At 44.9% G+C, this 19,812-nt stretch overlaps 1 protein-coding gene across 1 annotated transcript in view; it reads right to left on the reverse strand.

Moving 5' to 3' along the window:
• Positions 1-19,480, reverse strand: part of RNF17 (ring finger protein 17) — a 720,374-nt gene extending 700,894 nt beyond the window's left edge. Inside the window, exons 1-2 of the mRNA XM_040339329.1 lie at positions 19,387-19,480; positions 816-907 (exon numbers count right to left, since the gene is read on the reverse strand). Coding sequence (XP_040195263.1) covers positions 816-907; positions 19,387-19,432 — 138 coding nt within the window. The 5' untranslated portion in view covers positions 19,433-19,480. The remainder of the gene's footprint in view (positions 1-815; positions 908-19,386) is intronic.
• Positions 19,481-19,812: the final 332 nt, after the last annotated feature.

The following is a 19,812-nucleotide window of genomic DNA, read 5'->3' on the forward strand; positions in this document are numbered from 1 at the left end:
GGACAATTGTCGGAATATCCGATCGTGTGTACGGGCCTTTATTTATCCAGATACAAAAATACAAAAAGTAGTTACAATGATTATATTTATATATCTATATCTCTCTCTATCTACACATATACACACAGTTTTACCAGCATGTCAAAGTGGCAAAACGGTTCAGGGGTTTTTGTTTTACCTTTGTAAATAAGGAAGGTATTAAGGCCATTCCTCAGGTAATATATTTTGTAGGGCTGCAACTAACGATTATTTTCATAATCAGTTGGCCGATTATTGTTTCGATTAATCGGTTAATAGCCTTAAAAAAAAAAAAAATTTTTTGGGGCCAAAAAAAAATATATCATGATGTGAACGTGTCCCATAGGAAAACATGTAAATGAACTGTAGTGTGTTTCTGCAAAAAGCACCAAAAAACACAGAGGTGTGACCCAGGCCTGAGATGTTTAGTAACATAATGGGGTTAAAAAAAACAAAAATAAGTACAAAAAGCAAATAATCGCTACTGTAAGGGGTTCATTTTTTTTACTGTGGGACAGTGAAAGTAATATTTACCATAGCGATTTGCTTTTTTCTACTATAAAGGGCTAATTTTAGTTTTTTTAACCCCATTATGTTACTGGCCGATTAATAGATTATGAAAATTGTAAATCGATTAATTTCATAATCGATTAGTTGTTTCGGCCCTAATATTTTGCAACTTGTTTGATCAGTACTATAAAAACACCAAAACTTTAAATACTCAATTTTTACCCCACATTGAATACCAATTATATTATGAAAAAATAAAAGGAAAAATGTATGGTTATTTTTGTTACCTCACATAACAAACATAGGACATTTGATTCCTTCATCTTCATAGTGCATTCATGGCAAAAGTAATGTCCGCAGCGATTTTCCACACAAATTCCTATAAGCAGAGAGAAGATGAAATAAAAAAAAATAAAAAAACACACACACACCACACACACACACACAGGTGCTTTTGGGCTTAAAAAAAAATTATTTTTGTTCTCACCGTAAAATCCTTTTCTCTGAAGTCCATAGACGGACACAGCTTCCTTAAATCCTGACATTTGGGTTACGTTCCGTCTATTAGAAGAGGACCAGGTGGTCCCTCTGGTCATAATCCCTCACCCTGCACTCAGCAGCTCAGTTCGTCAAAAAGCAGTACAAACTCAAACAGGAGGGGTGGGTACTGTGTCCATCCATGGACTTTAGAGAAAAGTATTTTACGGTGAGTACAAAAATCCTATTTTCTCTTTCGTCCATGGACGAACACAGCTTCCTTAAATCTTGACAAACAGTGTCAGAAAACGAGGGGTGGGAACAAACAAAGAAGTTGCAACCTTAAACAGCCGCCTGCAAAACCTTGCGGCCGAAGCAAGCATCCGCAGATGCATGCACGTCGACCCTTTAAAATTTAGTCAAAGTGTGAACGGACAACCAGGTCGCCGCCTTACACACCTGTGAGACAGACACTTGATGTCGAAAAGCCCAAGAGGCACCAATTGCTCTGGTCGAATGCGCCGTGACAGGAAAGGGAGGTGCCCGCCCATTAAGGGTGTAAGCCTGAATTACAATCTGTCTGAGCTATCAAGAAATGGTGGCTGACGAGACCGCCAGGCCTTTCTTTGGACCAGTCACCAACACAAACAGTGAGTCTGACCTTCGAAACGGAGCCGTAGCAGACAGATACATTCCTTAAACGTGGTACGTGCTCTGTGGGTATAATGGCCGAGGACAAGAGGATGAAAGTACAATGTCCTCATTCAGATGAAAAGCCGCAACCACCTTCGAAAGAAACGAAGGCTGCGGTCGTAGCACCACTTTATCCTTATGAAGGATCAAGTTGGGCAGGGCTCGACAAAATCTGGGTGCCCGGTCGTTATTGTGACAAGAAATAGTGACCTGGCGCCTGGGGAAGCTTATGCCTGCAGAAGGCCCGCAAAGCCCCCAAACATTATATATATTTTTTATTCTAACACCCCAGAGGAATAAAATGGCGGTCGTTGCAATACTTTGTCACACCGTATTTGCGCAGCGGTCTTACAAGCGAACTTTTTTGGGGGGGAAAAAAAATACACTTTTTTTAATTAAAAAAATAAGACAACAGTAAAGTCAGCCCAATTTTTTGTATATTGTGAAATATAATGTTATGCCGAGTAAATTGAGACCCAACATGTCACGCTTTAAAATTGCATCCGCTCGTGGAATGGCGACAAACTTTTACCCTTTAAAATCTCCATAAGCAACGTTTAAAAAAATTCCACAGGTTGCATGTTTTGAGTTACAGGAGGTCTAGGGCTGGAATTATTGCTCTCGCTCTACCAATCGAGGCGATACTTCATATGCAGGCGCTACTCACAAATGCGTTCGCTTCTGCGCGCGAGCTTGGCGGGACGTGGCGCGTTTTCTGGCTCCCAACTTTTTCAGCTGGTTCCTAGATACCAAGCAAATTTGTCAAACCCTGAAGTAGGGGGACTTGCAAGACAAGGCCGCCAACTCAGAAACCCCCGACAGAATTAATGGCCACCAGAAAGACAACCTTCTGAGAGTGTCAAAAGGGGAATCTCTCTGATGTTCTCAAAGGGAGGTTTCTGAAATTCCAGAGAGCACCAGATTCAAATCCCACAGTATCGGCCAATTTATGCCTTTCCTCAACTGAAACTTCTTCCTCATCTGCTCCGCAGAGTGGAGACCGAGGGGTTTTTGGTAGGCTTCGTACCTTTACAAAGGTGTTGAGGGCCTTGAGAACCAGGATAGAACGGACCCCGTCCTTTTTTGGGACTACAAACAGATTGAAGCAGAATCCCTGAAACCTTTCTGGCAGTGGCACAGGTACTATTACCCCGCGCATCAGCAGGTCCTGCACTGCCCCAAACAGGGCGTTCCGACGAGCCGAAGGTTGGAGGGAAAAAAATCTGTTGGTGGACAAGAAAGAAATGTTATCTTGTACTCTGATGAAACCACTTCGCAAACCCACTGGTCGGAAAGCAGAGAGGTCCACCGAGCTGCAAACTCGCAAAGGCGACCCCCCACCCGAGAGTCGGGCGGGGCAAACCTTCTTACTGTCGCAGATTTGTTCGCAGACATGTTGTATCGCAAAAATATTTAAGGCCGTCCACCAACTGGCCGGCCAATTCTACTCAGACCGGGGAAGCTTGTTGCTTCTCCAACTCCCGGTGCAACAGTTTTGCCCATTCAGTGAGTGTTTGTGACACCAGGGCAGCAGCCAAAACTGGCCGTAAAGCTGACCCCAGCATTGCGAAAATGGACCGGGCCACCGCCTCGGCCCTCCTGTCTGCAGGGTCCCTAAATCGGGGGCCCCCTTCACCGGAATCGTGGTTACCTTGTTCAACCTGGATACCGGGGGGTCCACAACAGGGGGAGAAGCTGAAGGTTTTTCAGAAGGCCCTCCTTAAAAAGGGTAACAGGCCACCATGCGTTTTGGGACCAAAAACTTCCTCTGCGGTTGTTCCCATACCTTGTCTATAAAATCAAAATGGCTGCCGCTGTATCAGCAATAGGAACAGCGCGGCTACAGCAAAATGGCGCCGGTCGTTTGAGGTAAAAAGTCCACAATACACTGGGTATCTGAACAGAGGCCTCCCACACCTAGAGCGGACCCGGACACCACGCACAGCCCCCAGCCAGGACCTGGAGCCCCCCTCAGGGACAACCGATGAGGTACACAGCAGGCCCAGCAAAGCATGGGGGAGGAGGGATGGATGGGGATAGAGAAAAGGGCGACTAGAGACCCCCTAAACGACCACCCCAGGAATGCCCAGCTGTTCCATCCTGCCAAGACAGGAGGAACCGTACTTACCGGTCCCTGCAAGGACTGCTGGACACGTTCCTGACAAACCCACCACAAGCAGTACGGAGTGGCCTTCGGCCAAGGCCCACTGTGACTGGACAGCAGTAGCCCAGTAATACGTGGGCCACGGAGCAAATAGCTCACCGGCCACCCCTGGAGCAAACAGGGTATGTCGTGGCCGACCCAGCGAATAGCTAATGGCCTGCTCACGATCGATAGCTGGACTGGGGAGATCACAAGGATCTACATTATCCAGCCTGTCACCCAGCCGGCAGTTAATAGTAGATCTCAGGATCAAAAAATAAAAAATTCTCCAGGACCAATGAGCCCCTAGGAAACCAGGTCCTTCTACACTAGGCAGAAAAACTGAGCTGCTGAGTGCAGGGTGAGGGGTTATGACCAGAGGGACTGCCCCCTGGGCGGGGCAGTTCAGCTTTGATAATTACATGTTTTTATATATCCAACATGTCTGCTTAGTCCTCTCCTAATAGACGGAACATAACCCAAATGTCAAGATTTAAAGGAAGCTGTGTCCGTCCCCTGAAGTCCCAGGGTGAAAGCCAGAGTAATTTCACACGGGGGGGGGGGGGGGGTGCGCTGGCAAGACATTCAAAAATGTCCTGCAAGCAGCATCTTTGGGGCGGTAAAGGAGCAGTGTAAACAGCAAAGTGCTTCGGCAGCAGCGTTAAAAGCACCCCGCTAGCGCCCGAAAAGCGCCGCTATAACTAGCAGCGTTTTACAGTCAACGCCCACCCGCCCCTGGAAGCAGCCTAAAGGTTAGGAAACAGTTTTCTTAACTAACAAATCTTACGGAAGGAACATGTAAAGCTTAACATAAACTTTAACTTTAAACTGACTGCCCTCCAGCTGTTGTGAAACTACAAATCCCATGAGGCATTGCAAGGCTGAACGTTACAAGCATGACTTCCACAGGCAGAGGCATGATGGGATTTGTACAAACTGGCGGGCCGTTCATTTGAGACCCCTGCTTTAACCCTTTTACAGCCAAAGCCGTTTTTGCACACGTTTTTGATTACATAAAAACCCCAAACATATTTTCTGAAAGCAGACACCATAGAGCAGGGATATATAATTAACGGATCTCCAGCTGTTGCAAAACTACAAGTCCCATCATGCCTCTGCCTCTGGGTGTCATGCTTGTGGCTGTCAGGAGTATTATGGGACTTGTAGTTCTGCAACAGCTGGAGGTCCACTAATTCAGGGCTCGACAAAATCCGGGCGCCTGGGCGCAATTGCGACAAGAAATTGTGACCTGGCGCCCGGGGAAGCTTAGGCCTGCAGAAGGCGGGCTCAATTACCGGCCGGCGTGGCGGGGGAGGTGGGGGCGCACAAAGACACAGGATCCTGTGACTCCGTGCAACCCCCACCTCCCCCGCCGCGCGATCGCGGCGGGCCCGCCGGTAATTGAGGCCGCGGCTTTGCGGCCTTCTGCAGGCCGAAGCTTCCTTCTGTGATCTGGCGCCATCTTGTGGTGGCCGTTGGCATTACAAGTAAAACAGCAGTTCTAATGTGTTTTTCACCGTTTTCACTGCCATCTCCTTCCCTCCAATTAGAACCCCCAAACATTAAAAGGGGTTGTAAAGGAATTTTTTTTTCATAATAAGCATCCTTTACCTGCAGACATTCCTCTTTTCACTTCCTCATTGTTCGTTTTTGCTCAGAAGTTGCTCTATTTCTTCTCTGTTCTGTTCACTTCCTGCTGGACTGATTTTACTGACCACCGTGACGGGAGGCTTTACTGGGGTGCTCAGTAACGTGCTCACCCCCTCCTGGGAACTACATCTGCGCAGCAGGATGCTCTCTACGTGTTAGAGACTTCAAGAAGTTGTGAATTACTGGGCGTGCCGCAATTCATACTGGGAAATGTAGTTCTTACATGAAAGAGCGATGCAAACCAGGAAGTAAATGAGAGAACAGAAACTAGAATGCCGGAGGGGATATAGATGAAGGAATTTAATAGGTATTTACTAATTTTTTTAACAGAAAAATTACACTATTCTGTCTGTCTACCTTGCAGACATTAATTTTAGGCAAAAAAAAAAAAAATTCCTTTAAATTTATTTTTTATTCTAACACCCGAGAAAATAAAATGGCGGTCGTTGCAATACTTTGTCACACCGTATTTGCGCAGCGGTCTTACAAGCGCAGTATTTTTGGGAAAAAATTGACGTTTTAACCACTTAAGGACCGGACCAATATGCAGCTAAATGACCCAAGGGGTTTTTACAATTCGGCACTGCGTCACTTTAACAGACAATTGCGCGGTCGTGCGACGTGGCTCCCAAAAAAAATTGGTGTCCTTTTTTCCCCACAAATAGAGCTTTCTTTTGGTGGCATTTGATCACCTCTGCGGTTTTTATTTTTTGCGCTATAAACAAAAATAGAGCGACAACTTTGAAAAAAATGCAATATTTTTTACTTTTTGCTATAATAAATATCCCCCAAAAACATATCTAAAAAAAAAAATTTCTCCTCAGTTTAGGCCGATACTTTTGGTAAAAAAAAAAAAAAAAAAAAAAAACGCAATAAGCGTTTATCGATTGGTTTGCGCAAAATTTATAGCAGTTACAAAATAGGGGATAGTTTTATTGCATTTTTATTAATTATTTTTTTTTTACTACCAATGGCGGCGATCAATATGGCGGACACTTCGGACAATTTTGACACATTTTTGGGACCACTGTCATTTTCACAGCAAAAAATGCATTTAAATTGCATTGTTTATTGTGAAAATGACAGTTGCAGTTTGGGAGTTAACCACAGGGGGCGCTGTAGGAGTTAGTGTTCACTTTGTGTGTGTTTACAACTGTAGGGGGTGTGGCTGTAGGTCTGACGTCATCGATCGAGTCTCCCTTATATAAGGGATCACTCGATCGATACGCCGCCACAGTGAAGCACGGGGAAGCCGTGTTTACATACGGCTCTCCCCGTTCTTCAGCTCCGGGGAGCGATCGCGACAGGAAGCGGCTATAAACGAATAGCCGCGCCGTCGTCCCGGATCGCTCCCCGAGGGGATCCGACCGCCGCATGTAGCGGGGGGGGTCCCGATCGGACCCCCGACCCACGTCTAGGCAGGCACGTACAGGTACGTTGATGTGCCTGTCCGTGTGATAATGTTACGCCGAGTAAATTGATAGCCAACATGTCACGCTTCAAAATTGCGTCCGCTCGTGGAATGGCAACAAATTTTTACCCTTAAAAAATCTGCATAGGCGACGTTTAAAAAAACTCTACAGGTTGCATGTTTTGAGTTAGAGGAGGTCTAGGGCTAGAATTATTGCTCTCGCTCTACCAATCGCAGCAATACCCAACATGTGTGGTTTGAATACCATTTACATATGCGGGCGCTACTCTCGTATTCGTTTGCTTCTGTGCGCAAAGCTTGGCAGGACGGGGCACGTTTTCTGACTCCTAACTTTTTTAGCTGGCTCCTAGATTCCAAGCAAATTTGTAAAACCCTGGGCTAATTGCATATCCCTGTCATAGAGAATAAAATAGTGGCAGTTCCAATTTTTATGTCACACTATATTACCGAAAACAAAAAACACAATAAAAAAGTAAATTTTAGGAGGGCACAAAAATGCACTAAATTACCAATTTTTTTAGTAAAATATAAAAGCCGAGGTTGCACCAAGTAAATAGATACCCAGCATTTTAAAGCTTAACCACTTAACCCCCGGACCATATTGCTGGTCAAAGACCAGAGCACTTTTTGCCATTTGGCACTGCGTTGCTTTACCTGACAATTGCGCGGTCGTGCAACGTGGCTTCCAAACAAAATTGGCGTCCCTTTTTCCCCACAAATAGAGCTTTATTTTGGTGGTATTTGATCACCTCTGCGGTTTTTAGTTTTTGCGCTATGAACAAAAATAGAGCGACAATTTTGAAAAAAATATATTTTTTACCTTTTGCTATAATAAATATCCCCCAAAAATATATAAAAAAAAAACATTTTTTTTCCTCAGTTTAGGCCGATACGTATTCTTCTACATTTTTTTATTTTATTTTTTTACGAAAAATATCGCAATAAGCGTTTATTGATTGGTTAGCGCAAAAGTTACAGCGTTTACAAAATAGGGTGTAGTTTTATGGCATTTTTATTAATATTTTTTTTTTTTACTAGTAATGGCGGCGATTAGTGATTTTTTTCCGGTACTGCGACATTATGGCGGACACTTGACACATTTTTGGGACCATTGTCATTTTTATAGCAATCAGTGCTATAAAAATGCATTGATTACTATAAAAATGCCACTGGCAGTGAAGGGGTTAACACTAGGGGGCGGGGAAGGGGTTAAGTATGTTCCCTGGGTGTGGCCTCACTAGGGGAAATGACTGATCTTCTGTTCATACATTGTATGAACAGATGATCAGCATTTCTCTCCCTGACAGGACCGGGAGCTGTGTGTTTACACACACAGCTCCCGGTCCCCGCTCTGCAACGAGCGATCGCGTAACCGCCAGGCACACGCACAGGAGTCGGGGGCGAGCGGGGGGCCTAGTGGCCTGCGCGAGAGCCGACATATAGCTACGGGCTCTCGCGCAGGGGAGCCGACCTGCCACCGTAAAATGACGGCGGCTGGTCGGCAAGTAGTTAACCACTTCCATACCAGGCACTTACGCACCTTCCTGCCCAAGCCAATTTTCAGCTTTCAGCGATGTCGCACTTTGAATGACCATTGCGCGGTCATGCTACACTGTACCCAAACAATTTTTTGATAATTTTGTTTCCACAAATAGAGCTTTCTTTTGGTGGTATTTGATCACCTATGCGATTTTTATTCTTTGCGCAACAACTAAAAAAAAAAAAAAAAAAAAGACCAAAGATTTGGGCACCTCCTCCTCCTCCTCAGGGACTAGTGGGATCGCACAGTTTATATAAGAAGCTTATGTTTTTTTTAACAGAACTCCGCTTTAAAACGCTGAACCTTTTTCTGACATTTGTTGGTTTCAAGTTAAAATCTTTTTTTTGCTAGAAAATGTAGAACCCCCAAACATTGTATATATTTTTTTAATAGAGACCCTAGAGAATAAAATGGTGGTTGTTGCAATATTCACACATTTGTGTGTACTCGCTAGGGTTGCACTGATACCAATAGCGGTGCCGATACAAAGCATTTGCACGAGTACTTGGTACTCGTGCAAATGCTCTGATGCTTGACCCGATACTACTCCTCCTCTCCCTCCCCACGGCTTTCAGCTGCTTTATTGAAAGCCATGCAGGGAGATCGGTGCTTGCAACTCCCCCACCGATCACCCCTGACTGTCCCGTGTCCTCTCTTCCCCCTGTGTGCTCACCGTGTCCTCCTCCGATCCAAACCGCGTCTGTCAGGATTGAGAGCGGAGGAGGAGCCGGTAAATCTGTAATTTACCAGCTCCTTTCTTTCTGTAATCACTGACTGTGCATTTATAACTGAGCATTGTAAATGGTTTATGATGCTTCAGTTTATGAATGGAGAGGAGCCTCTGTCTCCTCTCCAATCATCTACAGTGCAGCTGAGGCTGCAGAGAAAAAGACTGGGGAATCTCTGTCCTCAGTCCCTTTCCCTGTCTCAAAAGGGGAGATGTCAGGGGATGTTTAGACTCCTGATATCTCACCAAAGCTTATATTTTATTTTTTATTTTATTTTTTTATTTAATTTTTTTATATCAGAAAAGTAAAAAAAAGAAATAGAGTAAAAAAATAAATCTCAAGCTTATATTGATTGGTTTGCACAAAGGTTATCGCGTCTACAAACCATGGGACATTTTTATTTTTACTAGTAATGGCACTGATCGAGACCGGCATTGCGGCAGACAAATTAGACACTACGTGACCAATTGTAAAAAATATGCACTGTCACTGTATAAATGACACTGGCAGTGAAGAGGCCAACATCAGGGGGCAATCAAAGGGCTCTTTCACATGGGCGGACCGTTCAGGTCGGCCTGCCAGTTTTTTAGGCGGACCTAAACAGGCGCTCCATGCTCCTCTATGGAGCCGCGGATGTCAGCGGTGACATGCCCGCTGACATCCGACCCGTTCCACCAAAGTGTGACGGAGGAAAAACCTACTTTTCCATCTGTCTGGCGGATCGGATCGGGTGAACACGGACAGACGGTCCGTGTTCATCCGATCCCCCCATAGGGGAGAGCGGAGAAAAGACACACTGTGCAGGGACCGCCCTGTCAACCGCCGGCTCAGCGGGGATCAACAGAGCGATTACTGATCGGTCCTGTGTGAAAGGGGCCAAAGAGTTACGTCTGCTCCTAGGGAGTGCTTTCAAACTACGTGGGGGATGGTTTAACTGTACAAAGAGATCTGTGCTCCTGTTCAGCACGATCTCACAATCTTTCTCTAACGATCAGCGGGTCCATGATATGCATGCACCCCGCGGACATGGATTTTCATAATCGATAAGTTGGCCGATTATTTTTTTGATTAATCGGATAATAGCCTTAAAAAAATAAAAATAAAATTGCATTAAAAAAAAAAAAAAAATTGGGCCAATTTGTTGTTGGGCAGATTACAAAACAAAAAATGTCGCAAAAACACAGTACATGCTTTTCTGAAGCTTCTCCATTGAACTAAAAAAAAAAAAAAAAAAAAAAAAGCAACGTTTTGCGTTAAAAAGTCCTTGTCCTTTCCAAATACGCAGCAGCTGAAAAAAAATCATGGATGTGAACATGTCCCATAGGAAAACATGTAAATGAACTGTAGTGTGTTTCTGCAAAAAACAGAGGTGTGACCCAGGCCTGAGATGTTTAGTAACATAATGGGGTTAAAAAAACAAAAATAAGTACAAAAAGAGCAAATAACCGCTACTGTAAGGGTTTCCTTTACTGTGAGACAGTGAAAGTAATATTTACAGTAGCGATTTGCTTTTTTGTACTATAAAGGGCCAATTATAGTTTTTTTAAAGGGTTTGTAAAGGAATTTTTTTTTTATCTTAATAGCTTCCTTTACCTTAATGCGGTGCTGTTTTCATGTCCTCATTGTTAGTTTTTGCTCTCAAAATGCTGTAATTTTTCTCTGATCTCCACACTTCCTGGTTGTCTGTTTCCTGATAACCACAGCTTTCTCTCTGTGGCAAGGAGGTGCGATTACTGTGTGTCTAAAACCCCACAGCACCAATCAGTTTCGTTTTCCAAACCATCACTGCCCTGTATTGGCTCTGTGGCTCTGTACACATCACAGAAGCAGGAAACATGCAAAAACTAAACTAGAAACTGCAGGTACATTATATGATTGATTTTTAAAAGGAATCCGTTAACTATTATGTCTCTATACCCTGTAAACAGTCATTTCAGCAAAAAAAATGTTTTCCTTTACAACTCCTATAACCCCATTATGTTACTGGCCGATTAATCGAATATGAATTTGTAATCGATTAATTTCCTAATCAAATTAGTTGTTTCGGCCCTAGTGGTAAACAAATATATATATATATTTTTTTTTTCTCATATGCAGGCACCATTCTATCTGTTTTTTACGTGACTTTTTGGCCTGGTTTACACGTATGCCTTTTGAGTTTTGTAAAAAAAAGCACTAGTTCGTTTACCATGGTTTTCCATGGGTCACATTCATATCTGCTGCATTTTTTTTTTTTTGGAAAGAGTCAGACTTTTTTTCCCCTGCAGAAGGATGCATTTTTGATTCCATAGACTTCATTAGAAATGCAGCGGAAACACATAAAAAAAAAAAAATGGAATTTTTTTGTACTCATCGTCCATGGACTAACACAGCTCCTTAAATCTTGACAAGTGGGTTATGTTCGTGTTCATAGGAGAGGACTAGGCAGAACATGTTAGTTATCTTAAAACATGTAACGTTAACAGAGTTGAAGAACCCTGCCCAGGGGGCGGTCCCTCCGGCCATAACCCCTCACCCATCAGCATGAAGCCTCAGTTCGTCAAAAAGCAGTACCAACTTAAAAAGGAGGGGTGGGTGTTGTGTCCATCCTTGGATGACAGTGAAAAGGATTTTACGGTTAGTACAAAAAAAAAAAAAAAATGTTTTTTTTCGTCCATGGACGGACACAGCTCCTTAAATCTTGACAAGTGGGATGTCCCCAAGCAGTGTCAGAAAAGGGGTGGGAACAGTAATCAAAAGAAGACCTAACTTCACCCCAAACAAGCAGAGCTCCTCAACGGATTAGTTAAAACTTTAAACAGCCGTCTGCAAAACCTTGCGGCCGAAGGAAGCATCTGAAGATGCACTTACATCAACCTTGTAAAATTTGGAAAATGTGTGAACGGACGACTAAGTCGCCGCCTTACACACCTGTGAGACAGACACTTGATGTCGGAAAGCCCAGGAGGCACCAATTGCCCTGGTCGAATGCGCCGTAACAGGAAAGGAAGGCGCCTGTCCCTTAAAGGGGAGTTCCAGGCTTTTTTTTATGTTTATTAAAAGTCAGCAGCTACAAAAAGTGACACTCACCTGCTCCACGGTCCAGTGACGCGCCGGCCGGAGCTCCGCTTCTCCCCCCCCCCCCCCCCTCTCCGGCCGGCGTCTTGATTCCAAGTGTGGGCACCCGGCCGTGACAGCTTTCGGCTTCACGGCCGGGCACTCACTGCACATGAACGAGCAGCGCTGCGCTCTGTGAGTGGTCAGACGATCGCCTGGGACCCTTCACGTGTCCCAGGCGATCGCCTACAGGGAGGGGCCGCCGTAGGCTATAGACGTATCACCTTAGCAGTCCCTGGGCGGAAGGAGGAAGTGGGACAGGAAATCCCACTCCTACTAAAGCCCACACTCCTCCCCCCCCCCCCCCAAAAAAATTACATGCCAAATGTGGCATGTTAGGGGGCAAGGAGTGGATTAAGCGGAAGTTCCACTTTTGGGTAGAACCCTGCTTTAAGGTCATAGGCCTGGATGACAGTCTGTCGGATCCACCTAGAAATGGTGGCCGACGAGACCGCTAGGCCCTTCTGCGGACCAGACACAGCCACAAACAGTGAGTCTGACCTCCGGAACGGAGCCGTAGCAGACAGGTACACCCGCAGAGCACGTACCATGTCCAAAGTATGGAGCGCAGTCTCTTTGGGATGCGACGGTCGAGGACACAAGGAAGGAAGAACAAATGTCCTCATTCAGGTGAAAAGCTGAAACTACCTTCGGAGGAAAGGAAGGTTGTGGGCGACAGATGTAATGGCCACTAGAAAGGCCACTTTCTGAGACAGCGTCAAGAGAGGAATTTCTCTGATGTTCTTAAAAGGGAGGTTCCTGGAGAGTAGGGCCGAAACAACTAATCGATTAATCGACAACTAATCGATTGGGGTTAGAAAAATTAGAAAATTAGCCCTTTATAGTACAAAAAGAGAAAATCGCTACTGTAAATATTACTTTTACTGTCACACAGTAAAAAATGAACCCCTTACAGTAGTGATTATTTTCTTTTTGTACTTTTTAATTTTTTTTAACCCCATTACGTTACTAAACATCTCAGGCCTGGGTTTACACACCTCTGTTTTCAGGTTTCTGCAGAAACACACTCCAGTTCATTTACATGTTTTCCTACGGGACACGTTCACATGCATGATTTTTTCAGCTGCTGTGTATTTGGAAAGGGCAAGGACTTTTTTTTTTTTAAAGCAAAACGGTGCTATTTTTTTTTTCTTTGTTCAATAGACTTCAACGGAGAATTTTTGCGGCAATTTGTGTTTTTTAATCTGCCCAACAACAAATTGGCCCAAAAATTTTTAAAAAAATGAAAATCGCCGCAAAATTCTTTTTCTAAGGTTATTAACCGATTAATCGAAACAATAAATCGGCCAACTAATCGATTATGAATGAATGAATGAAAACTTATATAGCGCAACACATGCGAATTTAATCGCCTCTGGGCGCCTTATGAAAATAATCGTTCGTTGCAGCCCTACTGGAGAGCCCAGAGCACCAGATTAAAATCCCATGGAGGAAGCAGTGGTCTAAATCGGGGGAAGCACATGTCAAAACCCCTGTACAAATGTACCCACCAGTGAATGGGTCACCAAAGGACTAGAGGTAGACCGATATGGGTTTTTCTCTGGCCGATGCCGATATTTAGAAATCTGGGCGGCCGATATATGATGCCGATTTTTGCGGCCGATATTTTAGGCCGATTTTTTTTATTGGTGGCACTGGCTCGTGGCACTGGATGGCACTAATTGGCACTGGAAGGAAGATGACACTAGCAGAAGGCACTTATTGGCACTGGCAGGTTGCACTGGATGGCACTGAAAGATGGTACTAGCAGGTGGCACTGATTGGCAGATGGCACTGGTTGATGGCACTGGCAGGTGGCACTGGATGGCACTAATTGGCACTGGAAGGAAGATGACACTAGCAGAAGGCACTTATTGGCACTGGCAGGTTGCACTGGATGGCACTGAAAGATGGTACTAGCAGGTGGCACTGATTGGCAGATGGCACTGGTTGATGGCACTGGCAGGTGGCACTGGATGGCAATAGTTAGCACTGGTTGGCATTGGCAGGTGGCACTTATGGCTTTAGGTGGCACTGGATGGAAGGTGGCACGTACTGGCACTGGATGGTGCCACTGGTATTGGACGTTGAAAGAAAACAGCCAAAGCTAAAATCTGTCCCTTAATGGTGCTTAAGGCAAGCTTCTGATCCACTCCACGCTGAAAAAACAGCAGGACCCTGGAAATGGAATATGCCCGTGGACGCCACTCTATCTCCTCTCATGTAGAGATGTAGGCCTTCCAGGTGCGATGGTAGATCTTCCTAGAAGAGGATTTCTGCGCCCTCAGCATGATTGAGATGACCGAATCTGACAGACCTCGGTCCCTTAGCCATGCCGTTAAAGCCAGCGACTGTAAAGCAGGATGAAGTATGGGACCTTGAGACAGCAGGTCCTCCCGCATCGGCAGCCGCCATTGGGGGGTCTGCCACCAGGCGCACGAGGTCGGCGTACCAGGGACGCTGAGACCAATCTGGAGCGACTAGAATCACCGGGATCCCCTCGGTCTCCACTCTGCAGAGCAGCCGAGGAAGCAACTTCAATGGGGGAAAAGGCATAAATTAGCCAAAACTGACCCCACGGGGTCACCAAAGCATCTGCCCAGGGATCTCTGGACCTGGCCACGAACCTTGACACCTTGCGATTGAGTCGAGAAGCCAGGAGATTCACGTCCGGTGTGCCCCACCTCACGACCATTCCCCTTGATCCCAGCATCTGGCGAGCTAGGTAGTCCGCCTACCAGTTTTCTACGCCCGGAATGTAAATGGCTGACAGAGCCGGCACGCTCCTTTCTGCCCACCGCAGGATGCGAGCCACCTTCGATGCCGCAGCTGAGCTCCTTGTTCCCCCGATGGTTGACATAAGCCACCGCCGTGGCATTGTCCAGAGACCCTGGGCCGACTGGACCCCCCCAACCTGTGAGGCTGGCGTCCATCGTGATCACAGTCCAATGGAAAGGAAGGAACGATTTCCCGGACCAAAGAGATGGGGATCTCAGCCACCAACTCAGGGAAACCCTGACCAGGTGACTTACCTGAACCTGACGATCCAGGAACCGTACTTATCCATCCTTGCTGGCGCGTCCCTGACAGATCCACAATCGATGGTATGGAGTAGCTGTCGGCCCGGTCCACTGTGAGTGAGACAACAGCAGCCCAGTCATATGTGGACCCCGGAGCATAAGCTCACCGGCCACCCCTGGAGTATGTTGTGGCTTACCCAGCGCGTAACTAAGGACTGCTCACGCTCGATGGCCAAACTGGGGAGACTACAAGGATCTATAATATCCAGCCCGTCACCCAGCCGGCAGTTGATAGAAGAATCACAAATAAAATAAAAATTTAAAATCTCTTCAGGACTCTGGGCCCAAAGGGAGCCAGGTCCGTCTCCTCTTCTAGGCAGAAACAAAATGAGCTGCATGCTGCAGGGTGAGGGGTTATGACCGGAGGGACCGCCCCCTGGGCAGGGCTGTTCAACTCTGTTAAAGTTACATGTTTTAAGATAACTAACATGTTCTGCCTAGTCCTCTCTTATAAACAGGAACATAACCCACTTGGCAAGATTTAAGGAGCTGTGTGTCCATGGACGAAAAGAGAAAACACAGTGCTTGCATTTTGATGCGTTTCTGCTGCAAGACAACAGACGCCTTCCAAAAGTGCAAAGCACACCCTGAAAACGCATTGACCGCAACCAACATCAGTGTGAGCCAGGTATTCAGGCTTACTTTATAACATAAGGCCAACAAGTTTTGAGTTGAGTGGAATGGGGGTTAAAACCCCTGTATGAAACCCCCGTCATCCCCCTGCTCAGCAAAGAGATCCCCCACTGAGCAGGCGGATTCCGCTTTGATAGATCCACCCTGTGTGAAAGGGGCCTTAGTAAAAGCAGCGCACATAGTACACACAAACACTGGCTAGACACACACTAAAGCGGTGTTACATTTGACACTTTTCAGGGGGGAGGGAGGAAAGCAGAAGAGCCGAAACAACTAATTAATTTCATAATCGATTAGTTGTCGATTAATTGATCGATTACTAATTTTCATAATCGATTAATCGGCCAGTAACATAATGGGCTAAAAAAAATATATAATAATTAGCCCTTTATAGTACAAAGAGCAAATAATCACTACTGTTAATATTACATTAAAACCTTGGATTGCCAGCATAATTCGTTCCAGAAACATGCTTGTAATCCAAAGCACTTGTATATCAAAGCGAAGTTGTACTTTCAATAAATGAAACCATATTGCTCTCTCCTTTCTTATACTCAGTTGTGACATGACACTACTCTTATATTAAAGCGGGGGTTCACCCTTAGAGGGCACTTTTCCCCCTTAGATTCCTGCTCGTTTTTACTAGGGGAATCGGCTATTTATTTTAAAATATGTGCAGTACTTACCCGTTTACGAGATGCATCCTCTCCGTCGCTTCCGGGTATGGGCTTCGGGAATGGGCGTTCCTTCTTGATTGACAGTCTTCCGAGAGGCTTCCGACGGTCGCATCCATCGCGTCACGATTTTCCGAAAGAAGCCGAACGTCGGTGCGCAGGCACAGTATAGAGCCGCACCGACGTTCGGCTTCTTTCGGCTACGAGTGACGCGATGGATGCGACCGTCGGAAGCCTCTCGGAAGGCTGTCAATCAAGAAGGAACGCCCGCTCCCGAAGACCCATACCCGGAAGCGACGGAAGAAGATGCAGCTCGAAAACGGGTAAGTACTGCTCATATTTTAATACAAATAGCCGATTCCCCTAGACCGAACGAGCAGGAATCTAAGGGGAGAAAAAAAATTTTTTTATAAATGGGTGAACTCCCGCTTTAAGACATCGCTTGTATATCAAGTAAAAATGTATTAAAATGTATCAAAACGCTATCAAACCAAGTTACTCTCAAACCAAGGTTTTACTGTATATTAATATGAAAACATTTTGTACATTCGCTGAATGAAAGAATGTTGTTTGACGTTTTCACTTGCTTTTAACATTAAGTTTTAAAATGAATGTGATTTCTGAAAAAAAAAAAAAAAAAAAAACACATACACGTTCTGAAAATTCCTTTGACCAAGAAGTTTTCTATTACTTCTAAATTTCCCTGTCACTGTGGTTGCAAACGAACTTTGATTTGACCCCACCGATGATTAGAAAATCGAACGAACATTCTTAAAAATATATATATATATATATATATATATTTTTTTTTTTTTTTTTTTTAATTAAGACATTGTTGTATGGCCACACAATTTTTTAAGGTTATTAACCGATTAATCAAAACAATAATCGGCCAACTAATCGATTATGAAAATAATCGTTAGGTATCTGCTTTCTAGGGCTGCAACTATCTAATACAAGTACTTGCTCCCACTTCCTGCAAAAGATTGCCGCAGTATCCATGGTGATCTACGCCATGTCTGGCCTCCCCTCCATCCCCCACAGGGACCAGTGAGATAGCGCAGCGCGACTCACACAATTTCAGTAGGGAACCAGGCTGTGAAGCCGCAAGGCATAATTTCCTGATGACATTACAGAAGATGGCGGCAACTCCACCCAGAGCCGAGGGACAAGTCGGCTTCGGGTGAGGACATCGCAGGCGCCCTGGATAGGTAAGTGTCTTTATTTTAAAAGTCAGCAGCTGCAGTATTTGTAATTTTTTAAGGTGGAACTCCGCTTTAACCCTTTGATCGCTCTAGGCCAGGGATATGCAATTAGCGGACCTCCAGCTGTTGCCAAACTACAAGTCCCATGAGGCATAGCGAGACTGACAGCATCAAGCATGACAACCAGAGGCAGAGGCATGATGGGACTTTTAGTTTGGCAACAGCTGGAGGTCCGCTAATTGCTTATCCCTGCTCTAGGCGTTAAACCCCTTCCCAGCCAGTGTCAGTACATATTTTTAGCACTGATCAGTGTCAGAATGTCTGACATATGTTGCAGATTGGCGTATAATATATTTTTTTAACATAGTTTGTAGATGCTATAATTTTTGTACAAAGATACGCTCATTGGGATTTTTTTTTTTTTTTTTAACCAAAAATATGTAGCAGAATACATATTGGCTCAAAATGTATACACACACATAGGGTTTTTTTTTGGGGGGGGGGGTTGTTTCTAAAAAAATTCTAAAATTGTCTTTTGTTTATAGCGCAAAAAAAAAAAAATGCAAAAGGTAATCAAATACTACCAAAAGAAAAGCTCGATTTGTGGGGAATAAAATACAATTAAATCGCGGGTTCACCCCAAAAAAATTTTTAACATTACATTCAGCCGAGTGGTTAGAATGACAATAGGCTGTTTTTTTTAATCTCCTTGCCGTACATACCGTTTTAGAGATATATCCGGGTATAATCTGCGGGACTGGGCGTTCCTAATTGATTGACAGGCTTCCGACCGGCGCATACAGCACGTCACGAGTTGCCAAAAGAAGCCAGACTGCGAGTTGGCTCTATACGGCGCCTGCGCACCGACGTTCGGCTTCTTTCGGCAACTCGTGACGCGCTGTATGCGCCGGCAGTCGGAAGCCTGTCAATCAATTAGGAACACCCAGTCCCGCAGATTATACACGGAAGCCGCGGTGAACATTTTTATATATATATATATATATATTAAAAAAAAACGGTATGTACGGCAAGGAGATTAAAAAAAAGTCGATTGTCATTCTAACAACTCGGCTGAATGTAATGTTAAAAAAAAAACTTTGGGGTGAACCCCCGCTTTAGGTGCGTACAGCATTGCATCAGCGCACAATTGTCAGTTAAAGTAAAGTAGTGCCATATCACACAAAAAATGGCCTGGTCATGAAGGGGGGAAAATCTTCCGGAGGTGAAGTGGTTAATAGGTGCATTTATTTGGACAAAGTCATACAATAAAAAAAAAATAAAAACACAGAGATAGATGTGTGGAGAAATAGAGGGAAAGGGGCCAATAATAGTTGTAGTGTGCGCTGAGCTGTGATCCACACCCGAGCAGTCTAATCGCTCCTCTTCTTCTGCAGGGGGGGTGACAAAGCCCAGGCACACTTACCTGCACTTCTGAAAAGCTCCAGGCAATACACAGTAACCATGAACATATTCTATCTTGTCCTTCAGGCAAAACAAGCCAACTTACCAACTACAAGATCACAAGCTGCGCACCTCGGCCCCGAGTCCGCCATTCTACTTCCCTAGCTCCGCACCTTCCCACGTGGTCAAAGGCGCCCAGAAGAGCGGTACAGCCAATCACAGTGGGCATCCTTGGCGTCATGTGACAAGATTATCCAATAGAGAACAGCGCGCAGCTTTCTTGCCCCACGTTGTTCTGTGCTGGGTCTTGTGTGAGGAGATTGATTGCAGTGAATGTAGGGTACTGCTAAGTGTTTGAAACTCAGGTGACGGTCCAACAATCCATGTACACACAAACAATACTGATTTATTGTTGCTGTTATTATGAGCTGATAGCCAGAGAGTTTGATGGGGTTTTTTTTACATTAAAGTCAGATTTGAGGTAACAAAAGCCCTGCAAGTGTTCATGTGAAATAATAAAATTTTCCATTCA

This window comes from Rana temporaria, chromosome 2 (genome assembly GCF_905171775.1).
Source record: "Rana temporaria chromosome 2, aRanTem1.1, whole genome shotgun sequence".
Classification (NCBI taxonomy): Eukaryota; Metazoa; Chordata; class Amphibia; order Anura; family Ranidae; genus Rana; species Rana temporaria.